The sequence below is a fragment of the Equus przewalskii genome, chromosome 6 (assembly GCF_037783145.1).
Source record: "Equus przewalskii isolate Varuska chromosome 6, EquPr2, whole genome shotgun sequence".
Classification (NCBI taxonomy): domain Eukaryota; kingdom Metazoa; phylum Chordata; class Mammalia; order Perissodactyla; family Equidae; genus Equus; species Equus przewalskii.
Genome location: NC_091836.1, coordinates 5670495 through 5690688, shown reverse-complemented (window position 1 = coordinate 5690688; position 20194 = coordinate 5670495). Strand labels below are relative to the sequence as shown.

At 60.7% G+C, this 20194-nt stretch overlaps 1 protein-coding gene across 13 annotated transcripts in view; it reads right to left on the bottom strand.

The window, feature by feature from the left end:
- EVI5L (ecotropic viral integration site 5 like) overlaps positions 1-19735 on the bottom strand; it is a 30374-nt gene extending 10639 nt beyond the window's left edge. For 3 of the 13 annotated variants that reach the window (XM_070622855.1, XM_070622857.1, XM_070622859.1), the window contains exons 1-10: positions 19568-19687; positions 7956-8135; positions 6532-6721; positions 5896-6120; positions 5714-5788; positions 4915-5040; positions 3365-3508; positions 3125-3214; positions 1864-1961; positions 1719-1779 (exon numbers count right to left, since the gene is read on the bottom strand). In XM_070622855.1, the coding sequence (XP_070478956.1) occupies positions 1719-1779; positions 1864-1961; positions 3125-3214; positions 3365-3508; positions 4915-5040; positions 5714-5788; positions 5896-6120; positions 6532-6721; positions 7956-8092 (1146 nt within the window). In that variant the 5' untranslated portion in view covers positions 8093-8135; positions 19568-19687. Of the gene's footprint in view, positions 1-1718; positions 1780-1863; positions 1962-3124; positions 3215-3364; positions 3509-4914; positions 5041-5713; positions 5789-5895; positions 6121-6531; positions 6722-7955; positions 8140-11904; positions 12057-19567 lie in introns of all 13 variants that reach the window. The other 10 variants (XM_070622846.1, XM_070622850.1, XM_070622851.1 and 7 more) reach the window with 7 other exon arrangements.
- Between the last annotated feature and the right edge of the window lie 459 nt (positions 19736-20194).

The following is a 20194-nucleotide window of genomic DNA, read 5'->3' as shown; positions in this document are numbered from 1 at the left end:
TGTGGGAAGAGCTATAATAATAATTTGAACAGCAGAACAAGCATCATCCCCATTTTGCAGAAGGGGTCACTGGGGCTCAGGGAGGTGAATTCACCTTCCTGGGTCACACAGCTGGGTTGTGGGAAGAGCTGGGATTTGAACCCTGGTCTGTAGGACTCCAGCCCCAGCCGCTTTGGGACCCTGCCTCGAAGAGGACAGAGCCAGACTGTGTTGGGGTTTGTGCTCGTGTTTGTCTTCTCACCACCACTGGACTGGGGAGCCCTCAGTCTCTGCTGTGACTCTGGCACACAGTAGGTGCTCAATAAATGCTTGTTGAGTGAATAACTAAAATCACATGTGGAGGGATGAAAGCAGAGGGAAGGAGAAGGAGGGAAGTCTGGGTTCAGGGGCTCTGCACACTCAGGAAACCCCGTGATACTGTGGTTTATAATGAGAAATACATATTTGGTGCCAGCCCTGCCCACATCCATCCTGGCACGGAGCTCCTAAAACCCTGGGAAGTTCCTAAGGGATGAGAGCAATAAAGGTGTCTTCCGTTATATTAATGAAATGAACTTCAGAAACTTTAGAAAGCTCCTAGGTCACCAAGAAGGGGACTGGTTGCCAGGGGACCCAACCATGTGAGTCGAGGGTTGGACCGTTCAGCCCCACCCCCTGACGTCCCGGAGGGGAGAGGGCTGGAGGCTGAGCCAGTCGCCATGGCCAGTGATCTCGTCAGTTAGGCCTGTGTGATGAAACCTCCACGAAAACCCAAAAGGCTGGTTCGGAGCGTCCGGGTGGGTCGGCACGTGGAGGGGCTGGGAGGGTGGCGCACGGAGAGAGGGGAAGCTCCCTGCCCTTCGCCCAGACCTCGCCCTCCGCGTCTCCTCCCTCCGGCTGTTCCCGAGTTCCAGCCTTTGGGAACAAACCAGGCATCTAGCGAGCAAACTGTTTCTCGGAGTTCCGAGCCGCTCTGACAAATGAGTCGAACCCCAGGACGGGACGGGGGGAACCTCTGATCTATGGCTGGTTGGTCAGAAGCACAGGTGACATCCTGGACATACGATTGGCGTCTCAGTCTTGTGGGACTGAGGCCCTCACGCTGGGATGTGGCGCTCTCTCCAGGTAGCGGTGGCAGAATGGAGTTAATTGTAGGATGCCCAGCTGGTGTCAGAGAATGGCTTGGTGGCGTGGAGAGAGACCCCACATTGGAGTCGGTGACAGAATTGTGCCCCCCAAACCTAGTGGGCCGGGCGGCCAGGCACCAGGGCAACCAGGGTCCATGAGTGGGAGCCGCACCCTGGCCTCCACGCCCTGGCATCTGGCCCCGGCCTACCTCAGCTCTCCTCATTTGCCCCTGCCCTGGGCGAGGGCGGTCTTCCTCCAGCCCCTCAGGCTCGCTGCTGCTCAGGCCTTTTGACGCCCTGGGTCTGCAGCGCTCTTTCTGGGTCAGCTCCACCCCCTCCCTTGCACATCTTACCCAGAGAACTTTCTCGAGTCACTCTATACTGTTTAGGTCACTGTCCACCTTGTTCCCCGTGGTGGGGCTGGCTTGGCGGTGAGTAAAGGCACGGGGAGGGGGGGGGGTGGGGTGGAGGGAGGACCCCTCCGAGCCTGAGGACAAGGCGGTGTGTGGGGTATGCTGGGAACGGGCTCCACCTAGTGGCCGCCTGCCTCAGGAGTTGGGAGGGCCGCTCCCAGGGGCGTCCCAGCCCTGTCCCACCTCTGCTGGGACTCACTTTGATCTCGATCTGCTCCTCCATCTCCTTGCTCTTCATGGCTGCATACTCCTTCTCCAGCCTGCAGAGGGCAGGGCCGAGGTGGTCACCGTCCCACCCTCAGGGACCCCCCTTTCCGCCAGCACCCCGGCCGCCCGGCACTGACCTCTTCATCTTCTTGGGGTTGTACTTGACTTGATAGGCCTTCAGGATCAGCTTGTCTGGGCAGCTGTCGAACTGCCGGGGGATCACCCTCTGGAAGTACTGTGGGGACACGGGCAGTCACCGACACGCGCACCCACTCCCGGGGGCCTGCCAGAGCCCCTGCTGTGCCCTGCTTCCCTGGAGGAGGGCCAGGGCACTCCAGGAGGGAGGGCCAGAGCCGGACTGCCGGGGCGTCCCATGTCACCAGCACAGGGCCCGGCCTGTTGGGTGCGAGCCTCTGTCAGGGTGTGTAGAGTGAGCCAACGAGCGTGGGAGGCAGAAATGGAATCGGGGAGAAGCAGCTGCCTGCGGCCAGGACTTCAGCTTGCAGGGGAAAAGCAGGCTGTGGGAGCTCCTGAGGGCAGAGGCTGGGGTGGGGCGGGGGCGGGGTCTGAGCACAGGGGACCTTCCTGGAGGAAGGGGGCGGCATGCCACTGGCCCGGGGCAGTGAGAGGAGGCTGGAGAGGTTGAGGAATCGGGGTGCCGGGAGCAACCCTGATGGAGACCCCTCAGTGGCCTGCTTGCCCGGGCCCCCGGGGCCTCCACAAAGGGTTAAGGGCAAGCCCCGGGTGGACACAGCTCGCTGCGGTTTGGGGCCAGGTTGGCCCCCGCTCCCAGCCCAGCGGGCCCCTCCGGCAGCTGCGGACAATGGACGCCCGTGTTTGTGGACACAACCGTGGCCTTTGTGCATTCTTCCCTGAAGCACCAGCTGGAGGACGCGGGGAGGGGGCAGGGGCCTGCATGATGGGGAGTGGCGGTGAGAAGCAGGCCGGCCTCTTCTCCGGCAGGCGGGGCAGCCGGGCTGGGGCGGGGTAAGAGGCTGCCCTAGACCCCGCACTCTCTCCTGTGCCCTTGCCTGGCCTGGTGGCTGGGCCAAAACCACACCCAAGGCCTCATGGTGTGGCTGGCATTACTGTTTGCAGGAGAGAAGTTGAGCTACGTTAGGCTTTTGGGGGACTGGAGCTGGGGGCAGGAGAGAAGGATGGGACCTCCCAGGGCTCGGCCTAAGCTTAGACCTTCCTCTCTTGCTGCTGCCAGAGCCCGTGTATGGCACAGCCTGGGGGCTCTGCAGGGCCCACCCTGGTCCTCAGGGGACAGAGGGGATGGGAAAGGATCTGGGCGCTCAGGCACTCCAGGCCCACCCCATCTCTCGGGAGGGCTCCCCCTGCCCCGGTGGCCCTGGATGGGGGGCCATCCCAGCCGCCTCGGCTCTCCCGGCCCACCTGGGACATGCCCTCCATGTCCAGCTGCATCAGTTCTGTCTGGTTCACCTGCAGCAGGGCGAGGCCCACCCGGAACACGATCTCCAGGCCCTGCAAAGGCGAGGGGACAGTGCATCTCGGGGCCTGCTCTCTCAGGGCGCCCTCTCACCCCTGCTCGAAGCCCTGGCCCATCCAGGCCTGGCTGGGGTTTGTTACCAGTGTGGGGTGTCTGGGAGAGGAGGGGGCGCCCGGGGGCTTCACCTCATACATGAAGATGTCGAAGACACGGGTGGCAACGGGCAGCGGGAAGGTGGTCAGGAAGAGCGTGAGGAACCAGGACGAGGCGTACATGGACGTGTGGAAGCTCTGGGAGCGGAAGTGAGTGTTCAGGTCCGGGAGCTGCTCCTGCGGGGGAGGGGGAGGAGGCTGGACGTGGTGAGGAGGGCGCAGGGCACAGCTGTCCCTTCTTGCCCACAGGTTCCCTCCACTCAGAAGTGCTGGGCTCAGTGCCACCGCCTCCAGGGAGCCTTCCCTGATCTGCCCTGGGCAGCCCTCAGTTCCCTTCCTCTGTGCGCCCTCGGCATTGTGTCTGGGTGGAGCTGATGTGCCCCAGAGCTCAGAGAGGCATGAGGCGGGGACACAGGCTGGGGTGGCAGGAGCAGCAACAGCTTGAGGGTGTGGGGTGTGCTACCTGGGCAGGCGCTGGCCCAGCAGCTCATGGGATCCACAGCTGGCCTGAGGGGATGCTTGTGAGGCTCGGTGTGGGGAGAGGCAAGGGGGTCACCCAGAGAGCGAGAGGTGGGGTGTGGTGTGAGCCCGTCACAGCTCCCACCATATCCTGTGACTGGCAAGTCACGTGTCCACCCCCAGCGCCCCCCGCAGGATGCACTGTGCCTGGCCGTGCTCAGGAGATGCCAGCTTGATTGGCCTGAACTTCCAACTGCTTAAAAGTGACAGAAACTGGGAAACTGAGGCTGGAGAAGGCATTAGGAGCCCCTGGATGTCCTTCACTGAGAGAAGGCTCTCGGGCCGGCCCCCTGCCTGCCCCAGCCTTTCCCCCCAGACCCGGGGGCTCTCTGGCGCCTCTATCTATGTCGCCACGGGAGGTGTCCACTCCCCAGCCTGGGGTGGGGTCCCCTCCTCTCTGTGGGCCTGGGCCACCTGCTTGCTGGCACAACCAGGTCCCCCTGAGCACCAGCACCTCCCATCCTCCAGGCCCAAGGAGCTAGGTTTCCACATCCAGGTGTGTCCCAGGGCTGGTCCCTGGAGGGTCCTGCCTCCTGCCTCCCTGCCCAGAGTCACAGAGTCCCACCTGCCACCAGCTTTCGGAGCAGGCTTGTGTGTGTGCATGCTTGCACGTGCCTGCACACTCCGGCTCTGTCTGCCGGGCAGGAGCGGGCCCTGCGGGGGCTGCTATTTATAAACAGAGAAGTCTGCGGCTCTCCGGCTCTCCGGTAATCAGCAGAGGCAGGCAGACAACACTCCCTTTTCCGCCACACACTTGCGGCAGCAGACAGGGAGGGGGCCGTGGGTGCGTGTGACGAGAGCCAGCCCCACCCCCTCTGCTCTAGCGGCTGGGGAAGCCCCACGCTCTCAGGAGCCCCTACAAGGAGTCCCTGTTCCTGGAAGCATCCTTTGGGGCAGTGCCCCAGGGCCCCAAAGGGACAGGAGTCCCCTTCTGAGCTGGCACTTCTGGACGCAGTCTCTCAGCCCTGGAATTTTCAGTCCCAGCAACGCATGGGGCGGCCGAGGGGGCACCCAGGGCTGTGGGGCGGCAGAGGGAGAGGCGGGCACCGGCTGCACGTGCTCACCTGCAGCATGTACTCGAACTGGTAGATGCAGAGTCCCAGCTCGGCCATGCTGGGCTTGAAGAGCTCGCGCAGGCGGTACTCCTGCATCAGCCGCACGAACACACAGAAGGCCTCCTCCTCGGGCATCTGGGGGGACGGGGCACTGTGGGCGGGGGCGGCGGGAGGGCTGCTGGCCGCTCTTCTCATGGCCCTGTGTGTGCGCTTTGCCCGTTTCCGTTCTGTCTGTGTTCACTGAATGGGCCTGGGCCAGGCTGCCTGGACCCTCATAGTAAACCCCTGGCCAACACTGTCAGCCCTGTTTCACTGGTGGGAAACCTCCTGAGGCTGAAGTCACCTGCTGAAGGCCGCCTGGCAGGAAACTGGAGCTGGGCCTCGAACCCAGGTCTTGCCGCCTCCAGAGCCCTCGCTGAGGCACCCTCCGGGCCACCCCCAGCCGTCTCTGTGCTCCGCGTCCTAAGCCTGCTGGGTTCTCTGGGGGAAACCCCCAGCCCCATTGACAGCACACTGGCTGACCAAAGCCCCTGCCTGAGTGCCCCATCCAACCCCGGCAGGTGACCCAGCAGGATGGCCTGCCCCTCCAGGCCCTGGACGGGATGACGGAGAGGACAGGTGGCCAGCCCCGCTGTGCCCAGTCCCTGAGGGCTTGGCCTGGAGACTGTCAGCCGTCACAGGTGGATGGAGACGGAGGCTCTGTCCCCAGGGGGACGCTGGGTGGAGAGAATCCTGCGCTTCCGTCCACCACCTGGGGGCAGAGCCCGGCATGGCTGCCCCTGCGGGGAGCAGGCCCGAGGCCACCTACCTGCATGAGGAGCAGGCCCACGATGAAGGCGCTGCCTTGGCAGTAGCCCACCTCCCGGTCCACCAGGGAGTACGCCTGCGAGGGAAGGCACGCGTGTCAGGGCAGGGCCCGCCAGGCCCCGGGACAGCAGGCAGACGTGGGATGCGCTTCTTCGTGCGAGGCCCAGGTCCCCTGGGCCTCACCTTCATGACGTTGAAGAGGACCTCCTGCCCCAGGCTGTCCTGGCCCTTGAAGAACTCGTGCTCCGGGTAGGTGCGGGCGATATCCCTGCGGATCAGCTTCTCGCACGGCGAGGACATCTTGAGGAGCTCCGAGTACTGGTTCTTGACGGGCATGTCCGTGGCGCTGCACAGGAGCTGCCACACGATGGCCCGGAAGTGGTGCGGGATGCCCTTGCGGATCAGCTCCTGGTGATGGGGGTGGGGCGGGGGAGTGGGAGGTTGGGCTGGACCCCATCCCAGTGCAGCCTCCCCACGGCCATCCAGTCCAGCTGGCCCACGTCTCGCCTGTGGCCCAGAGCTCAACAGAGTCCACACTGCTTCACGCGCTGCCCCCAATCCGTCATGGAACACAGCCGGGCGGGAAAGGAAGGGGCACATGAGATGCCAGTGCGACAGCCCCTTGCCCAGCCAGCCCCACCCTGCACTCCCCGAGGCACCCCAAAAGGGCCTACACATCTCTGCTGCTGCCCCTCTGCCCAGGGCAGACCCTGGTGCTGCTGTCTGGTGGTCAAATGACCAGGCTGTCTGTCCGCTGTCCCCGGTCTGCTCCGCCTGCCTCCTCCCCGGCCCCCCGCCCAGCCCTGCTGCCCCCGCCACCTTGAGCAGCTTCTCCTTCCTGCGCCGCCACTCTTCCCACTCGTTGGCGATCCGGCCCCACAGGATCCACGTGTCCTCCTCCAGGTGGCTCAGGTTGGAGGAGGCTGAGGAGCTGGACACGAGCGAGGAGCCACTGTTCCGCCGGGAGCCGTTCATGGAGCGCATGGACTTGGAGTCGGCCTCCAGGAGCCTGGGCGGGATGGCCGGAGGAGTTGGGCCTGGGCTGCGGGTCCCTCCCGCCCCACCCTCCTGGGCTCCAGTGACTCCCTGGGGACAGGGGGCTGCTGGGCAGCCTGGCCCCTCCTGCTGGGGCTCCCAGAGGCCACCAGGAATTAGGTCTAGGTTGTTCTCGCTGTGTGGCTCTTGCTGAGCGACCTTGGCCTCTCTGAGCCATAATCCTTATCCTTGGGCCCCCGGAGAGGCTGCCATTTGTGTGCCCCATCCTGTTTCCAGCGGTGGGCTGAGAACCACGTGGATTAGCTCAGGTAGTGTTGTAGCAGCCTGCGGGGCAGGTGGTGTTAAAATTTCCCCTTCACAGATGAGGCGCAGGGAGGGTGAGCTGCTGGCTGGGGGCACCTAGCTAGGGAGGGGCTGTATGAACCATGTGTTTCTGATGCTTTGACACCTGGGGCCTCGCTGACCCTGGAAGGACTGTCCCTCCAGGCCTACAGGAATCCTAGAGATAGTTAAGGGCTCACAAAGCAACCAATCCAGAGCCCACACCCCAAGGCCCTCCTTAATGGGCCTCTCACACTCAGGGCCGCCCTCCCATGCCCTGATCACCCAGGGCCAGGTGCCAGACAGCTAGGGACAGAGTCCACGCCCCAGAGCCACTGGGATCGTTCAGACTAGCCCATCCCAAGCCTGCTTACCCTGCCTCGCCTGTTCCTTCCCACGGAAACCACAGTAAAGGGTCCTGCCCACCTTCCCCCACCTCCGGCCCCCTGACCCACCCTGGTGCTTCCCTGTGTGGCCCTGTCCCGTGTGTGTGCCCCTACGTCTTGGGATCTGTGAGTAACAAAGTATCTTTTCAATGGCCATGGTCTGAGCCGTTGGCCTCACCATAGCTGAATAGTAATAAAAATACATTTTAAAACAGGAGGAGGGCCGGGGAGGGAAGCGGAAAGGCCTGACCCCAGAGTCAGAGACTTTAGTTTCTTCCTTCCACAAAGGCTGGATAAGCAACGGCCAGATTCCCAGATTCCCTTGGCCTCTTGAAACCTCGGTCTCCTCGTCTGAATGGGGGACCGTCTCTTCACCTGGGGTGGGGAGGATGATGGGCGACGTCCCTCGGCCAGCCTCTGGTAGGAGCTGTGACTGCCCAGGGCCGGGCCCAGCTCTGAGTGGGAGGGGGCACCCGGGAACTTCTGTTTGGGGCCCAGCCGCACCCCGAGGCCCCTCGCCGGCCCCCAGCCCCAGCTCACCGGTTCTGCTCTTCGAGCTTGGCCAGCAGCTCCAGCTCATCGGGGCTGAGGTTCTCGGAGTCCGAGGTTGGGGAGCAGGTGGGGGCCGACAGGGCCTCCTGGGACGAGGAGTCGGGGCTCAGAGTGGGGCTTGCCATGGTGGGCAGGCTCACCAGCTGTGAGTGGGGCTGCGTCACAGATCTGTCTGGGGGCCGGAGACGCACGTGGTCAGCACTGGGTAGGGTGCCCACCCCCCCCATTGCTCACCCTGGGGACACCTCCTCACTCTGGGCTTCCATCTCTGGTCTGTCCACTTGGCACACCCCTTGTGCCCATGCACCCCAGCCCAGCTGATGGCTGTGCCGGCTCCTACTCCAGATGCTGGCTACTGGGATTCCTGCCTGTGTGTAGTCCAGATGTCTGGACAGAGACAGGGGGACCACGGCCAGGACCCAGGCTGTCCTGTTGTCCCCGGGCATGAAGGCCAAGTCTTGACTCAACACTCGTGAGTCTTCAGCAGGGCCTGGGGCGGAGGCTTCTGTCACTTGGGGCCTCTGCTGGGACCTTGGGGGCCCTTCCTGACAGTCTTGGTCCCTGTCCCTGGCTGTGGCCTGCCCCGGGAGCCCCACCTCCGCATCTGACCTTCCCCGTCTCATCAACTGAAGTGGGCTGCTGGCACAGCCAGAAGCAATTATTCTCTACTGTTAATTGTCTGGCGCTGCCAATGGCCGGAAGAGTCAGCTCCCCTTGGGGTGGGAAGCCAGGGGCGCATCAAAGTGCTGGGAATCGGTGCCCTGGTGGACGCCGCTCGGATCGGGATCCGGATTCTGGCCTGCCGTGTGCTGGGCGGGTGCTGGGCCCATCTCTCCTGTCCCTGCTGGGGATGGTCTGGCCCCACCCTCCAGGGGGCTTCGAGGACACTAGCTTCTTGCCTTGTGCCAGTCTCATGAGAGGCAACTCAGCGCCGTGTGAAAGCAAAGGCTCCAGATGCACATGGACCTGTGTCTGAAGTGTGGTGGCCCCTCAACCAGCTGTGTGGCCTTGGGCCAGTCACTGGACTTCTCTGAGTCTCCATAGATGGAGGGTCCTGGAGGACCGACGTCAGAGGGTGGCTGTGAGAATTGAGTATGCTACTGCACCTAACGCGTGAGGACAGCAGGTGACACTCAGTGACAGCTTCACAAACGTCGGCCACTATCGTCCATGCTGGGCCAAGGCCCAGGTCTGGCTGGGAGCCAGGGCTCCGGGGTTCTGCTCTGCCCAGAGCAGGTGTTGGCATCACCCTGGTGGGAGGTTCTTGGGGTGGGGAATGGCTAGGGGAGGGGAGGCCCCTAGGGGCTGGGGGTGGTGTTCCTTCTGCTCAATCGAGCTTCTTCCTGGTCAGCCCAGGCTAGTGCCAGGGATCTAAGAAGATGGGGATCCCCAGGGTCACAGGGGCAGGAAGAAATCCCGCCCCTCCCCCCTGCCACTTTGGGTGGCTCCTCCAGGCCCGCCCACTCCCCTGCACGTTCTGGACCAGGAGTCCACCACGTGCCCCTGGGCCCCACCTGACCCAGCTCTGACAGCTCAGCTTGCAGAGGGGCCCTCACCTGGTCCCTGGAGCGGGGGCATCTGGTCCCCTAGGCAGCAGGGGGACAGTGACAGGATGACAGCAGACCATTTCACACCTGCCTGGCGCCCTCAGGTGACTGGTCACCTTCCCCCAGCCCTAGCTCAGCCCCCAGCCAACACCTGAGGGCCCCCAGGTTGCCCACACTTGATTCCAGCCCTCCTTCCCCCGTGCTGCCTTGTCATGGGGAGGGGCACCACTCTTCTTTCACCTCGTGGGGGCCCAGAACCCTCCTTTCCCAGGACTCTGTGGCTCCCCAGGGCCACTGGTTCTGCCTCTGGCCCCGGGTCTGTTGGCCACCAAGGCCAGTGAGGGCTCTGGCTTTTGGTGAGCGATACAAACTCTAGGTGACAGCCCCCGGCAGAACCAGAAGACCTTTCTCTCCCATTGCTCAGCTGCCCAGGGACAACCTGCTCCCAAGACCAAGCCACCGTGCACCACCCAGCCAGGAGTTAATCATTCCTGAGAGAGAGGCAGTGGGGGCTGCGCCTGGCCTCACACAGAGTCAAAGTCTGTGGGCCACCGGGGCAGAGATGGGCTGTGGATGAGAAGAGCTGACGTGGAAGGATCTCTGGGGAGAGGGAGGGGCTGGGAAGGCAGCATGGATTTCCCAGCTTCGGAGCCAGGAGATGGGGAGGAGGTGGTGGAGGCAAGGACCAGGGCCTCAGAGAAAGGGATGCATGTGGCCGTGGCCGTGGCTGGGACCACTCTCTCCTTGCTGAGCCCAGGGGCCCAAGCCTCAGAGCACGTTGGCCACCCCGGCCCCAAAGAACCTGAGAGAATGGCTCAGCTCTGGGTTTCTGATTAAAAAAAACACAAACCAACCCAGGGGCCACGCACCAGTGGAGTGTGCTCAGCTATTTATGACATATTAGTGTGTATTTCACACAGGAAATCAAATTGCCTCAATACACAGGGCTGAAATTTGCAGTCCGAGAGGCAGAACCTTCTGGTCCCTTAGGAACTTTCTCTTGACTCATCCTCAGATTGTCTAAACACTGCCTGGCCCTGGAAGCCATCCTCCCGATGCACATGCGCAGGCACACACACACACACACACATTCACACTCACACACTCATACACACTCTTGCACACACACGCACACATACACACTTCCTGCACTGACCAGATCTCGCCACCCCGGGAACTGAGTAGATTTGGGGTGGACACTGGCTTGCTGCCATCCTAGCTCTGTGGTGGCTCGCCTCCCTCTCTGGAGTTCCATGACTCTCACTGACCCAACCTTTCCTTCCCTGGCACTTACCATCTGAGGGCCAGGGGCTGTGCTAGGCATGGGGACGTGGAGTGGAACAAGGCAGACGAGACCCCACCTCCCCAGGGCTCGCAGCCATCCCCCCTTGCTGGACTGGCACCAAGATGCAGAGATGAGGCAGGGCCCCTTGAGTGCTGAGGGGCCACTGGCCTCTGAGACCCACGCACAGGCCCTCTGGGTCTGCGGTCCCAGCCTCTCAACGTCCCCACCTTCAATGCCCTTTGCTGCTGTTCCACCTCAGTCACCAGAAGTGGGGGTACTGGCCCCTGCAGAGTGGGCCTGCCGGCACCGCCACCCTCCATGTCCCTAGAGGGGGGCCCACAGCTCAGGAGTCTGAGCCAAGCCAGGGGTGGGAAGAGACTGTGCCAGTGAGCTAGGGGTGGCAGGCGTAGGGGCAGAAAGGTCCAGATGCCCGGCATCTCCCACCTCCCGCTCCCTCACCCTCTTGGGGGCATCTGGACACAGCCAGTCATGCTTCCCCCCACTTGAAGTCCTCTCCCACCCAGTTTCCAGAGGCTGGACTCCTGGCTCTCTTCTTGCCTCTCTGCCCAGGGCTTCCTAGTCTCCTGCACGTGCCTCTTCCGCCACAGGCCCTACCCAGTCCTTGGCCCTTTACGTCCTTGGTGATCTCACTCTCAGGCTCAAATGACCAAATTCATGTCAGCAATTATGCTACCCTCATCCTCAGCTTTTCCTTTCTCCAGAGCACTGGCCAAGATTGCTAACTCTTGAACATCTCCATCAGGCCCCACACCCCCAGGCAGGAATCACCACTGAGCCTGGAAAAACGGAAGAGTCAAGAAACTTTTTTTCTCTCTTTTTTTTTTTTGAGGAAGATTAGCTCTGAGCTAACTACTGCCAATCCTCCTCTTTTTGCTGAGGAAGACTGGCCCTGAGCTAACATCTGTGCCCATCTTCCTCTAATTTATATGTGGGATGCCTGCCACAGCATGGCGTGCCAAGCGGTGCCATGTCCACACCCGGGATCCGAACCGGCGAACCCCAGGCCGCTGAGATGCGGAACGTGCGCACTTAACTGCTGTGCCACTGGGCCGGCCCCAAGAAACTTTTGAGGAATTGGACCCACCTGCCCACCCACTGATATTTACTGGATGTTGACCTGGTGCTGGGCACCATGCTGATGACCGAAGCCTCATGGGAGAAGACAGACACAGCCCCCTGCTCACCCGGAGCACGAAACAGTCATCCAAACTTTCCATTACAGATTGAGAGAAATGTCTAGAATAAAAGGGAGGGTGGAAAACAGTCAGGGAGTTCCTCAAAAAGTTCAACATGGAGTTACCATCTGACCTAGCAATTCCATGCCGAGGTACCTAACCCAAGAGCGTGGAAGACACAGTCCACACGAAAACTTGTACGCAACTCTTCATAGCTGCATTATTCACAAAGGCCAAAAAGTGGACACAACGCAAATGTCCATCGACAGACGAATGGATAAACACAATGTGGTCCATCCACACAATGGAATATTATTCAGCCATGAAAAGGCAGGAAGCTCTGATATGTGCTACAATGTGGATGAAGCTTGAAGACATCACACAGAGACAAAGAAGCCAGACACAAAGGCCACAACTGATCTGAGTCCATAGACACAAAATGTCCAGAAGAGGAAAATCTATAGGGACAAAAGTCGATCAGTGGTTGCCAGGCACTGGGGCCTGGGGACACAAGGAATGGGGGAAACTGCCTACAAGATTTCTTCTTGGGGTAATGAAATGTTCTGGAATTAGACAGTGATGATGGTTGTGCAAGTTGGTGAATATGCTAAAACCCATGGAACTGTATACTTTAAAAGGGTGAATTTTATGTTGTGTGAATGTCTCAGTTAAAAAGATGCTAAAGGCTGGGCTGGGCTGGCAGAGGACCCGTGGGTGCCGGAGCAGGGGGAGGGGTATGACTCCTAAGACACTGGAGAGTTCCACAGGGGCCAGACCCCCTCAGGGCCTGTGCGCTGAGGCAGGGGCCTGACTGGGCTCACATTTTAGAAAGACTCTTCCAGTTTCCGGTGCACAGATGCTTCTGAACCGCAACACTCTCTTGAGTAAGCCACCCTTCCTCCTGCTGCACATGGGCCTACCAGGGCCACAGTGCCACCCCCCGCCCCCTCGCTCAGGCCAGGCCTAGTGCCACCCTCCTGGTGCTTGCCCACAACCCTTCAGCCACTCCCTACTGCGAGACAGAGCCCAAATGTTTTTGCACAGTGCACACAGCCCTGCCAGCCTCACCTCTACCCACATCCCAGCCCCACCACACACAGCCCTCCAGGAGCGCCTGCTTCTTCCTGCCTGTGGCTTTGCACATGCTGTTCCTTCTGACTGGAAAGGCATTGTCCAAGACGTGGTTTGAGTATTTTTTTCTGTGAAATCATTCCTGTCGACCCCTCACCTCCAGCGTCCTGGCTCGCTTCTCTCCTATTTCCCTCTGAAAATACCCACCTCCTGCACCCCAGCCCAAGACACATCCTGTGGCAACGACTTCTACACACTCCTGCCTGCCCTACTGGTTTGTGAATGTTCTGAGAGCAAGCACCTATCTTAGTTTTCTACTCTAAGGCCCCAACACAGCCTCTGGCACTTAGTAGGTCCACAACAAACATCTGCTGAATGAATGGAGACAAAAATTTCCACGCTGCTCAGCCAGGGGGTCAAGGTCAGCATCGGCAGTGACAAGTCCCCTTGAGAGTACGTGCCTTTGATATGATGAGACGAGAAGGGCCCTTCACCTCTGTGTTTTTCTCCCCCAAAACATATCGCCCCAGCCTAACTATGAGAAAACCATGTGACAAATCCAGATGAGGGGACATTTTAGAAAATTCCTGCCCTGTCCTCAAAGCTGTCAAGGTCATCAAAAACAAGGGAAGCCTAGGAAACTGTCCCAGCCCAGAGAAGCCTAAGGAGATGTGACAATGAAATGTCATGTGGGCTTCAGAATGGGATCCTGGGACAGAGAAAGACTATTAGGGAAAACTAAGGAAATGTGAATAAAGTGTGCATTAGTTGTTTTTTGTTTGTTTTTTTTTAAAGATTTTATTTTTTCCTTTTTCTCCCCAAAGCCCCCGGGTACATAGTTGTATATTCTTCGTTGTGGGTCCTTCTAGTTGTGGCATGTGGGACGCTGCCTCAGCGTGGTTTGATGAGCAGTGCCACATCCGCGCCCAGGATTTGAACCAACGAAACACTGGGCCACCTGCAGCGGAGCGCGCGAACTTAACCACTCGGCCACGGGGCCAGCCCCAGTGTGCATTAGTTTTAATAATAATGTATCAATATGGGTCCATTAATTACAACAAATGTACCGTCCCCATCTAAGATGTCACCAATCGGGGAAACGGGGTGTGGGGTCTGCAGGAATTCTTCGTACTAGCTTCTCAATTCTTCTGTAAATCTAAAACTGTCCTAAAGATCCAAGTGTATCTGGAATTTTGAAAATTAAAAAGAAAAGATTCGGTACCAGCATGGACAGAAAAGCAAAGGACAGCTCTAACACGAGAGGTGCCAGGGCGAGCAGAGGGTCACCCACGGGTCTCTTAACCAGGCTGTTGGGGAAGAAGGATCTGAACTTGCGTTTCCGACCCCAGGGCCTTTGCCCTAACTGATCTGCGGTGCTGTCACTCTCTCCGCATTCTCTGACTTTAGAAATAACATACGCAAAACCCAGAGGGTTGGAGATGCTCAGTAGATCGCAGTCGTGATTTTTCACATGGAGAGCGAGGGAACGTGTAAGCGCCATCTTTCAGAGCCTGGCATTTTCGGAGGCAGGAATCAAGACCCCGACTTTCCTTTAATTTTGGCTCCCTACCTCCCCTCCTTGTCAGCCTCTGCTCCTCCACCTCTAATGGTTATGGGGATAGAGAATCATTTCTGAGTCGGAAGCTGTGAAGGATGCTGTGGGACCCCATCTGCCCATCTGACTGTCAGCGGGGGCCACCAGCCCACCACGGCCCTGCCTGGCTCCAGCTCCCGGGGAGACGGCCTGGCCTGGTGTCTCGGGTCCTCTTCCTTGGTAAGGGGTGGGCAACCGACGGGCGAGCTGCCCTCGGATAACCAGAATTTGGGATTCAGAGGCCACAGCCTGCTCTCCTCTTGTCCCCTGTCCTAGCCACTCTGGATGCTCGCCCATCATGTACCGTCTTCCATGGTGTGTGCGTGCATAACGGATCCCAGATCTCTTGGCCTCCCATGCTCTCCTCTACCACTTTCCCTCTTTGTGATCTTGGGGACGACGCACTCTGCCTCAGTTTCTTCATCTGAAAACAGGGCTAAAGGAGAGCAACTACCTCACGGGTTTTGTTGGGAGGAACATCTGAGCTAAACTTGTCAGGTACTCAGGACAGGAGCGGGCCCACAATATTTATTTCCTGCTGGATGGAAAGTTTCATGAGGGCAGGGGCTGTCCACCACGCTCTCGGATCCCCAGCGTCCAGCGCACTATCAGGCATCGAATATTTGTGGTGCAAAGAAACAACCCTCCCCTCTCAGCAGGCCCACCCCGCATGCGGCCACCCTGTTTAAAGATTAAACAGGGTCAAAGTATAATCACCATTATTGGCCATAACAGCAACAGCAGCAAATACCTCCAGGCTAAATTCTGAGGGGCAACCATCCAAACTGCGGAATCCCTTCTGATCTGAATTTAAAAAACCCCCAAAAAGCTTACTACCCTATATGGTCAGCAGCCTCCTTTCTGCCACCGTAACAGGTTCCTTCCTGGCAAGTCCCTTCTCTAGATTTTGGTGGCCCTGAGAATGATAAGGAAACAAGTTAAAGCCCCCTTAAGTCTTTGACGGACAGGCGAATGAGAAGCAGCATTTTGCAAAGGCTTTTGGCTCTTCAAGGCCAAGACGGTCTCTCTTCTGAAGCCCGTGCCAGCTATAAAGGCTCGCGGGGCCGGGGGCCGGGGCGAGGCGGGTCTGCCTGGCCTCTGGGAGCCCTCCAAGGCAGACGGATCACCCTCGTTCTGCCGAAGAGATCCAGGCCCTCTTTCCGTGGTGGGCAAGTAGGGAAGAATGTAGCCACTAAAACCAACCAAACATTGACTGTGCAGCTGCTGTGGGCCCTAACTCTCCTGGGACTCAACCACGAACAGACGGACACGCACCCTGCCCTCACAGGACTCACAGGCTGGTGTGGGGGACAGACCTCAGTGAACAATCTCACAGACACATCCTGGCACGCTGAGAAATGAAACGAAGGTGCAGGCGAGCCATGCCCACAGGGCCCTCCAAATCTCCCCGGAGGGGTCACTCTGTTCCCTGGCCCCCGGGGGTTCGTCCTCCCTCCTTCCACTGCCTCCTTCCAGAGCACGTGGGCTCCAGATTTTCCTGGGCAGTGTGGGTTTGCTGTCTTCCCAAGTTCTTCCAACTATGGGTCCCTTAAGCCAGGGAGCATCCCCCAGTGTGTGCCCCGTGGGTCACACTTGGGCCATGAAGACCTATACGAGGAAGCCCACCAGACAGGACGTGGATGCACCACGCTTGCTGCAGCTTCCTGGGCCCCTGGCCAAGCACTTGGGCTGCCTGGAACGCCCTTCCCCGCCAGGCCTGCCCGGTGAGAGCCTCTCTAGGCCCATCCATCATCCCCGCCCCGCCTTCCCTGCCGCCACGCCGGGCCCTTTCCTGTGCTCCCGCAGCACGCTGTGCATAATTCTGTCTCACACTTCCACACAGCAGGCGGCAGGACGTGATGCTAAGGGCACGGCGCTGGAATCCTCCAGGTTGCTTGGAGCATTAAATGAGATAATATGCAAATGGGGCTTGGCACTGAGCCTAGCACCATCAGTGTGGGCTACTGGTTTCAGCTCTCGTCTCATGACATTGGGACGGTCTTTGGGTGCGGGGCAGGGACCACGTGTGCCCTGCCTTCAGACCCCAGTGCCTGACTCAGTTCCTGGGACGTGGTCGGGCTTCACCCAGAGCAACGAGCATCTCTATTCTGTCTGAGGAAGCTGAGCTCATGTTCCTCCTTGCCCTCTGTGCCTATCACAAGCACAGACACGGACTGGGCCCCCAGTCTTGGGTAAAAGCGGATTGACATCACTCACAAGCCCTGCCCGGGAGCCTTCTGGTGTTTTCCTAAGGGGTTCGCAGTCTCTTATGGGGAGCCTTCTGACCCCACTGCAGCCACACACAGAAGCCCCCTGGGGAGGTGTGGAGTTTATTTCCTGTGAGTCTCGTGACCTTCAGGAGTCTTGACCCACTACCCCTTCAGCAAGGGGCAGAAGAAACCTCTCCCTAGCCAGCCTCAGAGGTCTATGCAGGGTGAGGGCATTGCCAGCAAGCAGGCCCCTTTCTGCCTCTGTCCCCCTGGGAGGTCCCTGTGTGGCCACAAACCCCACAACAGACCATCTCTCAGCTCTGATTCGACAGGGCTTCCTGCAGGGAAGCTCAGCCACAGAGAGACGGCCACGATCCAGTGAGCCAGTGACTAATTACAACCCGGGGACCAGGGCAGCCTGTGATTTTTCTAGCACCCGTAGACGGGCGACCGGCCTCCTGGATCCCACTGACCCTTGCCACACGGTGCCTGGGGGACATTCAGGGCCACATCTTAACTCCCCCAGCCCCCCTGCAGTACAAAATACTGTTCTAAGGATTTAGCGCCCCATTTTCCAGATGGGGAAGTTGAGGCCTCGAGCCAAGATGTGCTTTTTCCCAGGGCCATCCAGGAGCGACGGGTGAATATCCACAAAGCAGCCAGGGCTTGTTTCTCTGGGGTTTCCTAGGCAGGCTGAGGCCACTCGAAGGAGCCCAGGCAGGCAGTGCTGGGGCTGGCCTGATCCAGATTTCGCCCCGGCAGGACCCGGTCTCCTCCTTATTCCCTGCAGTCCTGGCCACACCATCTCGCCAGTTCTGTGATCTGCTCCCTTCTCCGTCTCGCCTCGTCCCTGTGCCAGGGCCAAGCCACCTGCAATTGCTTTCTAACCCCCCGCAGTCGACCACAGGAGCCCAGGGGAACCCACAGGTTGGACCTGAGGGCGAGGGCTGTGGGGCGGCAGGGCCAAGGCGACGCGGAAAGAGTCGGGGCCACGGGTCGTCTAGCTCCATCGCGGCCCGGCTGAGGGCAAAACCAAGCTGACTACTCAGTCATGTTCCGCCTGAGCCTCTTCAGCACATTTTTCCCTTCTGCAAAGATTCCTTAACAAAGAGCTGTCTGCTCCCGGCAGGCCCCAACCCAGCCCCACCGGGTCTCAAATGCCAGGAGAGAAGGAAGCCGGTGCATTTTGGCAAAACACACTGGTCGTGGGTGAGAGAACTCAGGGGCTGCCCCTGGGCTGCAGCGCCGGCCCTGCCATCTGAGGCCAGCGGGCGCCATGGGAGCCAGAGGCTGGTCCTACTAGTCCGATCAGACTTCAGGACTGGGGCCGGGGGCAACCTGAACCCCCGCCCCTCCACCAGGGGGTAGCATGAATCAGGGGGCAGGCGGGAGTTCTGTCCAGGACACCTCAGTGTAGGAGAGAGAGGGGCCATCCTTCCCTTTGAAGCAGGGCGAAGCAGAGAGCGATGGATGAAGGGACAGAGGCGTGGGGAAGGTGTCCACAGGGGTGCTGGGAGATTCTGGGTCACTCCGCCACCCTCCAGGGCCCCAGTGGAAGGCCAGCTCAGAAGACTGGTGTGGCAGGGCAGGGAGGGAGCACACGACTCGGAGCTCTGCCTGAGCTGGGAGCTGTTCGGGGTGGGGGGGAGTCTCCAGGAGGACCTGGGCAGGTGGCATCCAGGGAGGTGTGTGGAAGAGCTGAGGTCTCCTGTATGACAGTGTATTTGTGTGTGTGTGTGTGTGAATGGGGCGGGGGCTCCCAATTGCTTGGGTCTGTATTGGACGGCCTAAGTTTCTCAGCGTGTGTTGGGGATCTAAGTGTCTGATGTGTGTGTGTGTGTATGCGTATGTGTGTGTGTGCGGGGCTCTCAGAAAGACGTGCGTCTCCGGGTGGGGACGGGCGCTCAGAACATCTGTTGGGGGGGGCGGGTCCTGAGCAGGAGGTGAGTATGGATTTTCAGGAAGCTGCGATCAAGTTGAGTCAGGATTGGGGGCGGGTGGGGAGCTCCTGGAGGGTGCTGGCACGACCCCGAGGAGGGATTTTTAGGGGTGCCCTTGGGCATGGGGCTGCCGAGGGTGGGAGACCGGGCAGCAGGCTGAGATGAGGCCTGTGGGCAGGAATCCTGATTTACCAGGGCCGGGGGAGGGGTCCCGCGGGGTCAGGAAGGGAGGGATGGGGCTCTGAGGCGGGTCTCCTTGGGGGTGGGGACAGGTCTGGGCCCAGAGACAGGATGGGAAGTGAAGAGAGGGACGGGGTGACAGGGGGTCTGCAGACGGGAGGGGACCTAGAGGTAGGGACAGAGAGGGGGCGGGGGTCTTGGGGCTGCGGGGGGCGATGTGGGGGGCGGGACTGCGGGGTGGGGCCTGGGGAGCCCTGAAGGGTCCGGGGAGGGGTCCCGAGGGTCAGTGAGGGGCGCGGGCGGGGGTCGCGCGTTCAGGGCTGCCTCCCGGGGAGGAGGCGGGGTGGGGGATGGGGTCCCCACGGGGGTCCGCAGAGGGACCCTGGGGGGTCGGGATCGGGGGTGGGCAGGGCCCGGGGCCCGAGGCAGGGTCCCTGCTGGGGGGCCAGGGGCGCCCAGCGCGGGTTCCGGGGCCGGGTGACCCGAGTCCCGCTCTCGCCCGGCCCCCGCGGGCCGCAGCGCGGAGCTGCCGGCCTGGGAAGGCGCCCGGGAGGCCCGGCCCGCGCCGCCTCCCTACCTGCGCCGAGCGCGCCGCCATCGCCGTGCCGAGCCTCGCCGTCCCGGGCCGCGCTGCCGGATCCCCGCCGCGCCGCTCGCCCCGCAGCCCCGGCCCGGCCCCCTCAGCCGCCCCCCGGGACCGCGGCCGCCGCCGGCTCCGCCGCTGCCATTTCACCCGCTGACAGGAGCCGCTGCCCCGCCCCCGAGGCCCAGTCAGCCAATTCGCCGCCCCCAGGCACCCAGGCTCCGCCCACTGGCCAGGAGTGACGGGGTGTCTGGCCAATCCGTGGCCATTCCGTGAGGAGGGCCCTGGCTACGGCTGAAGGTTTCCGCCTCTGAGGAGAGAAGCGAATTGAAATTAGAGAAGCAGTGAAGGACGGGTGGCTTTGCCTATCGGAATGAGGAATCCTGTTGATCAACACCTGGCGGGGCCAATAACGAGGAAAGAGGGGTGTGTCTTTGAAGGAAGGCTGCGGCCCTGAGGAACCCTAGACAGAGGCTGCCAAGCGTTTGGCACTAAGCCCCGCCCAGAGCCGGGCTTTCTGCCCAATAACTAGACGTCCCGAGACGGCCATTATTATCTGCCCCTCAAACCTCGGCCATGGCAACTGTTGGGCCTCTGTAAAGAAGATTGACAACCTAGAGA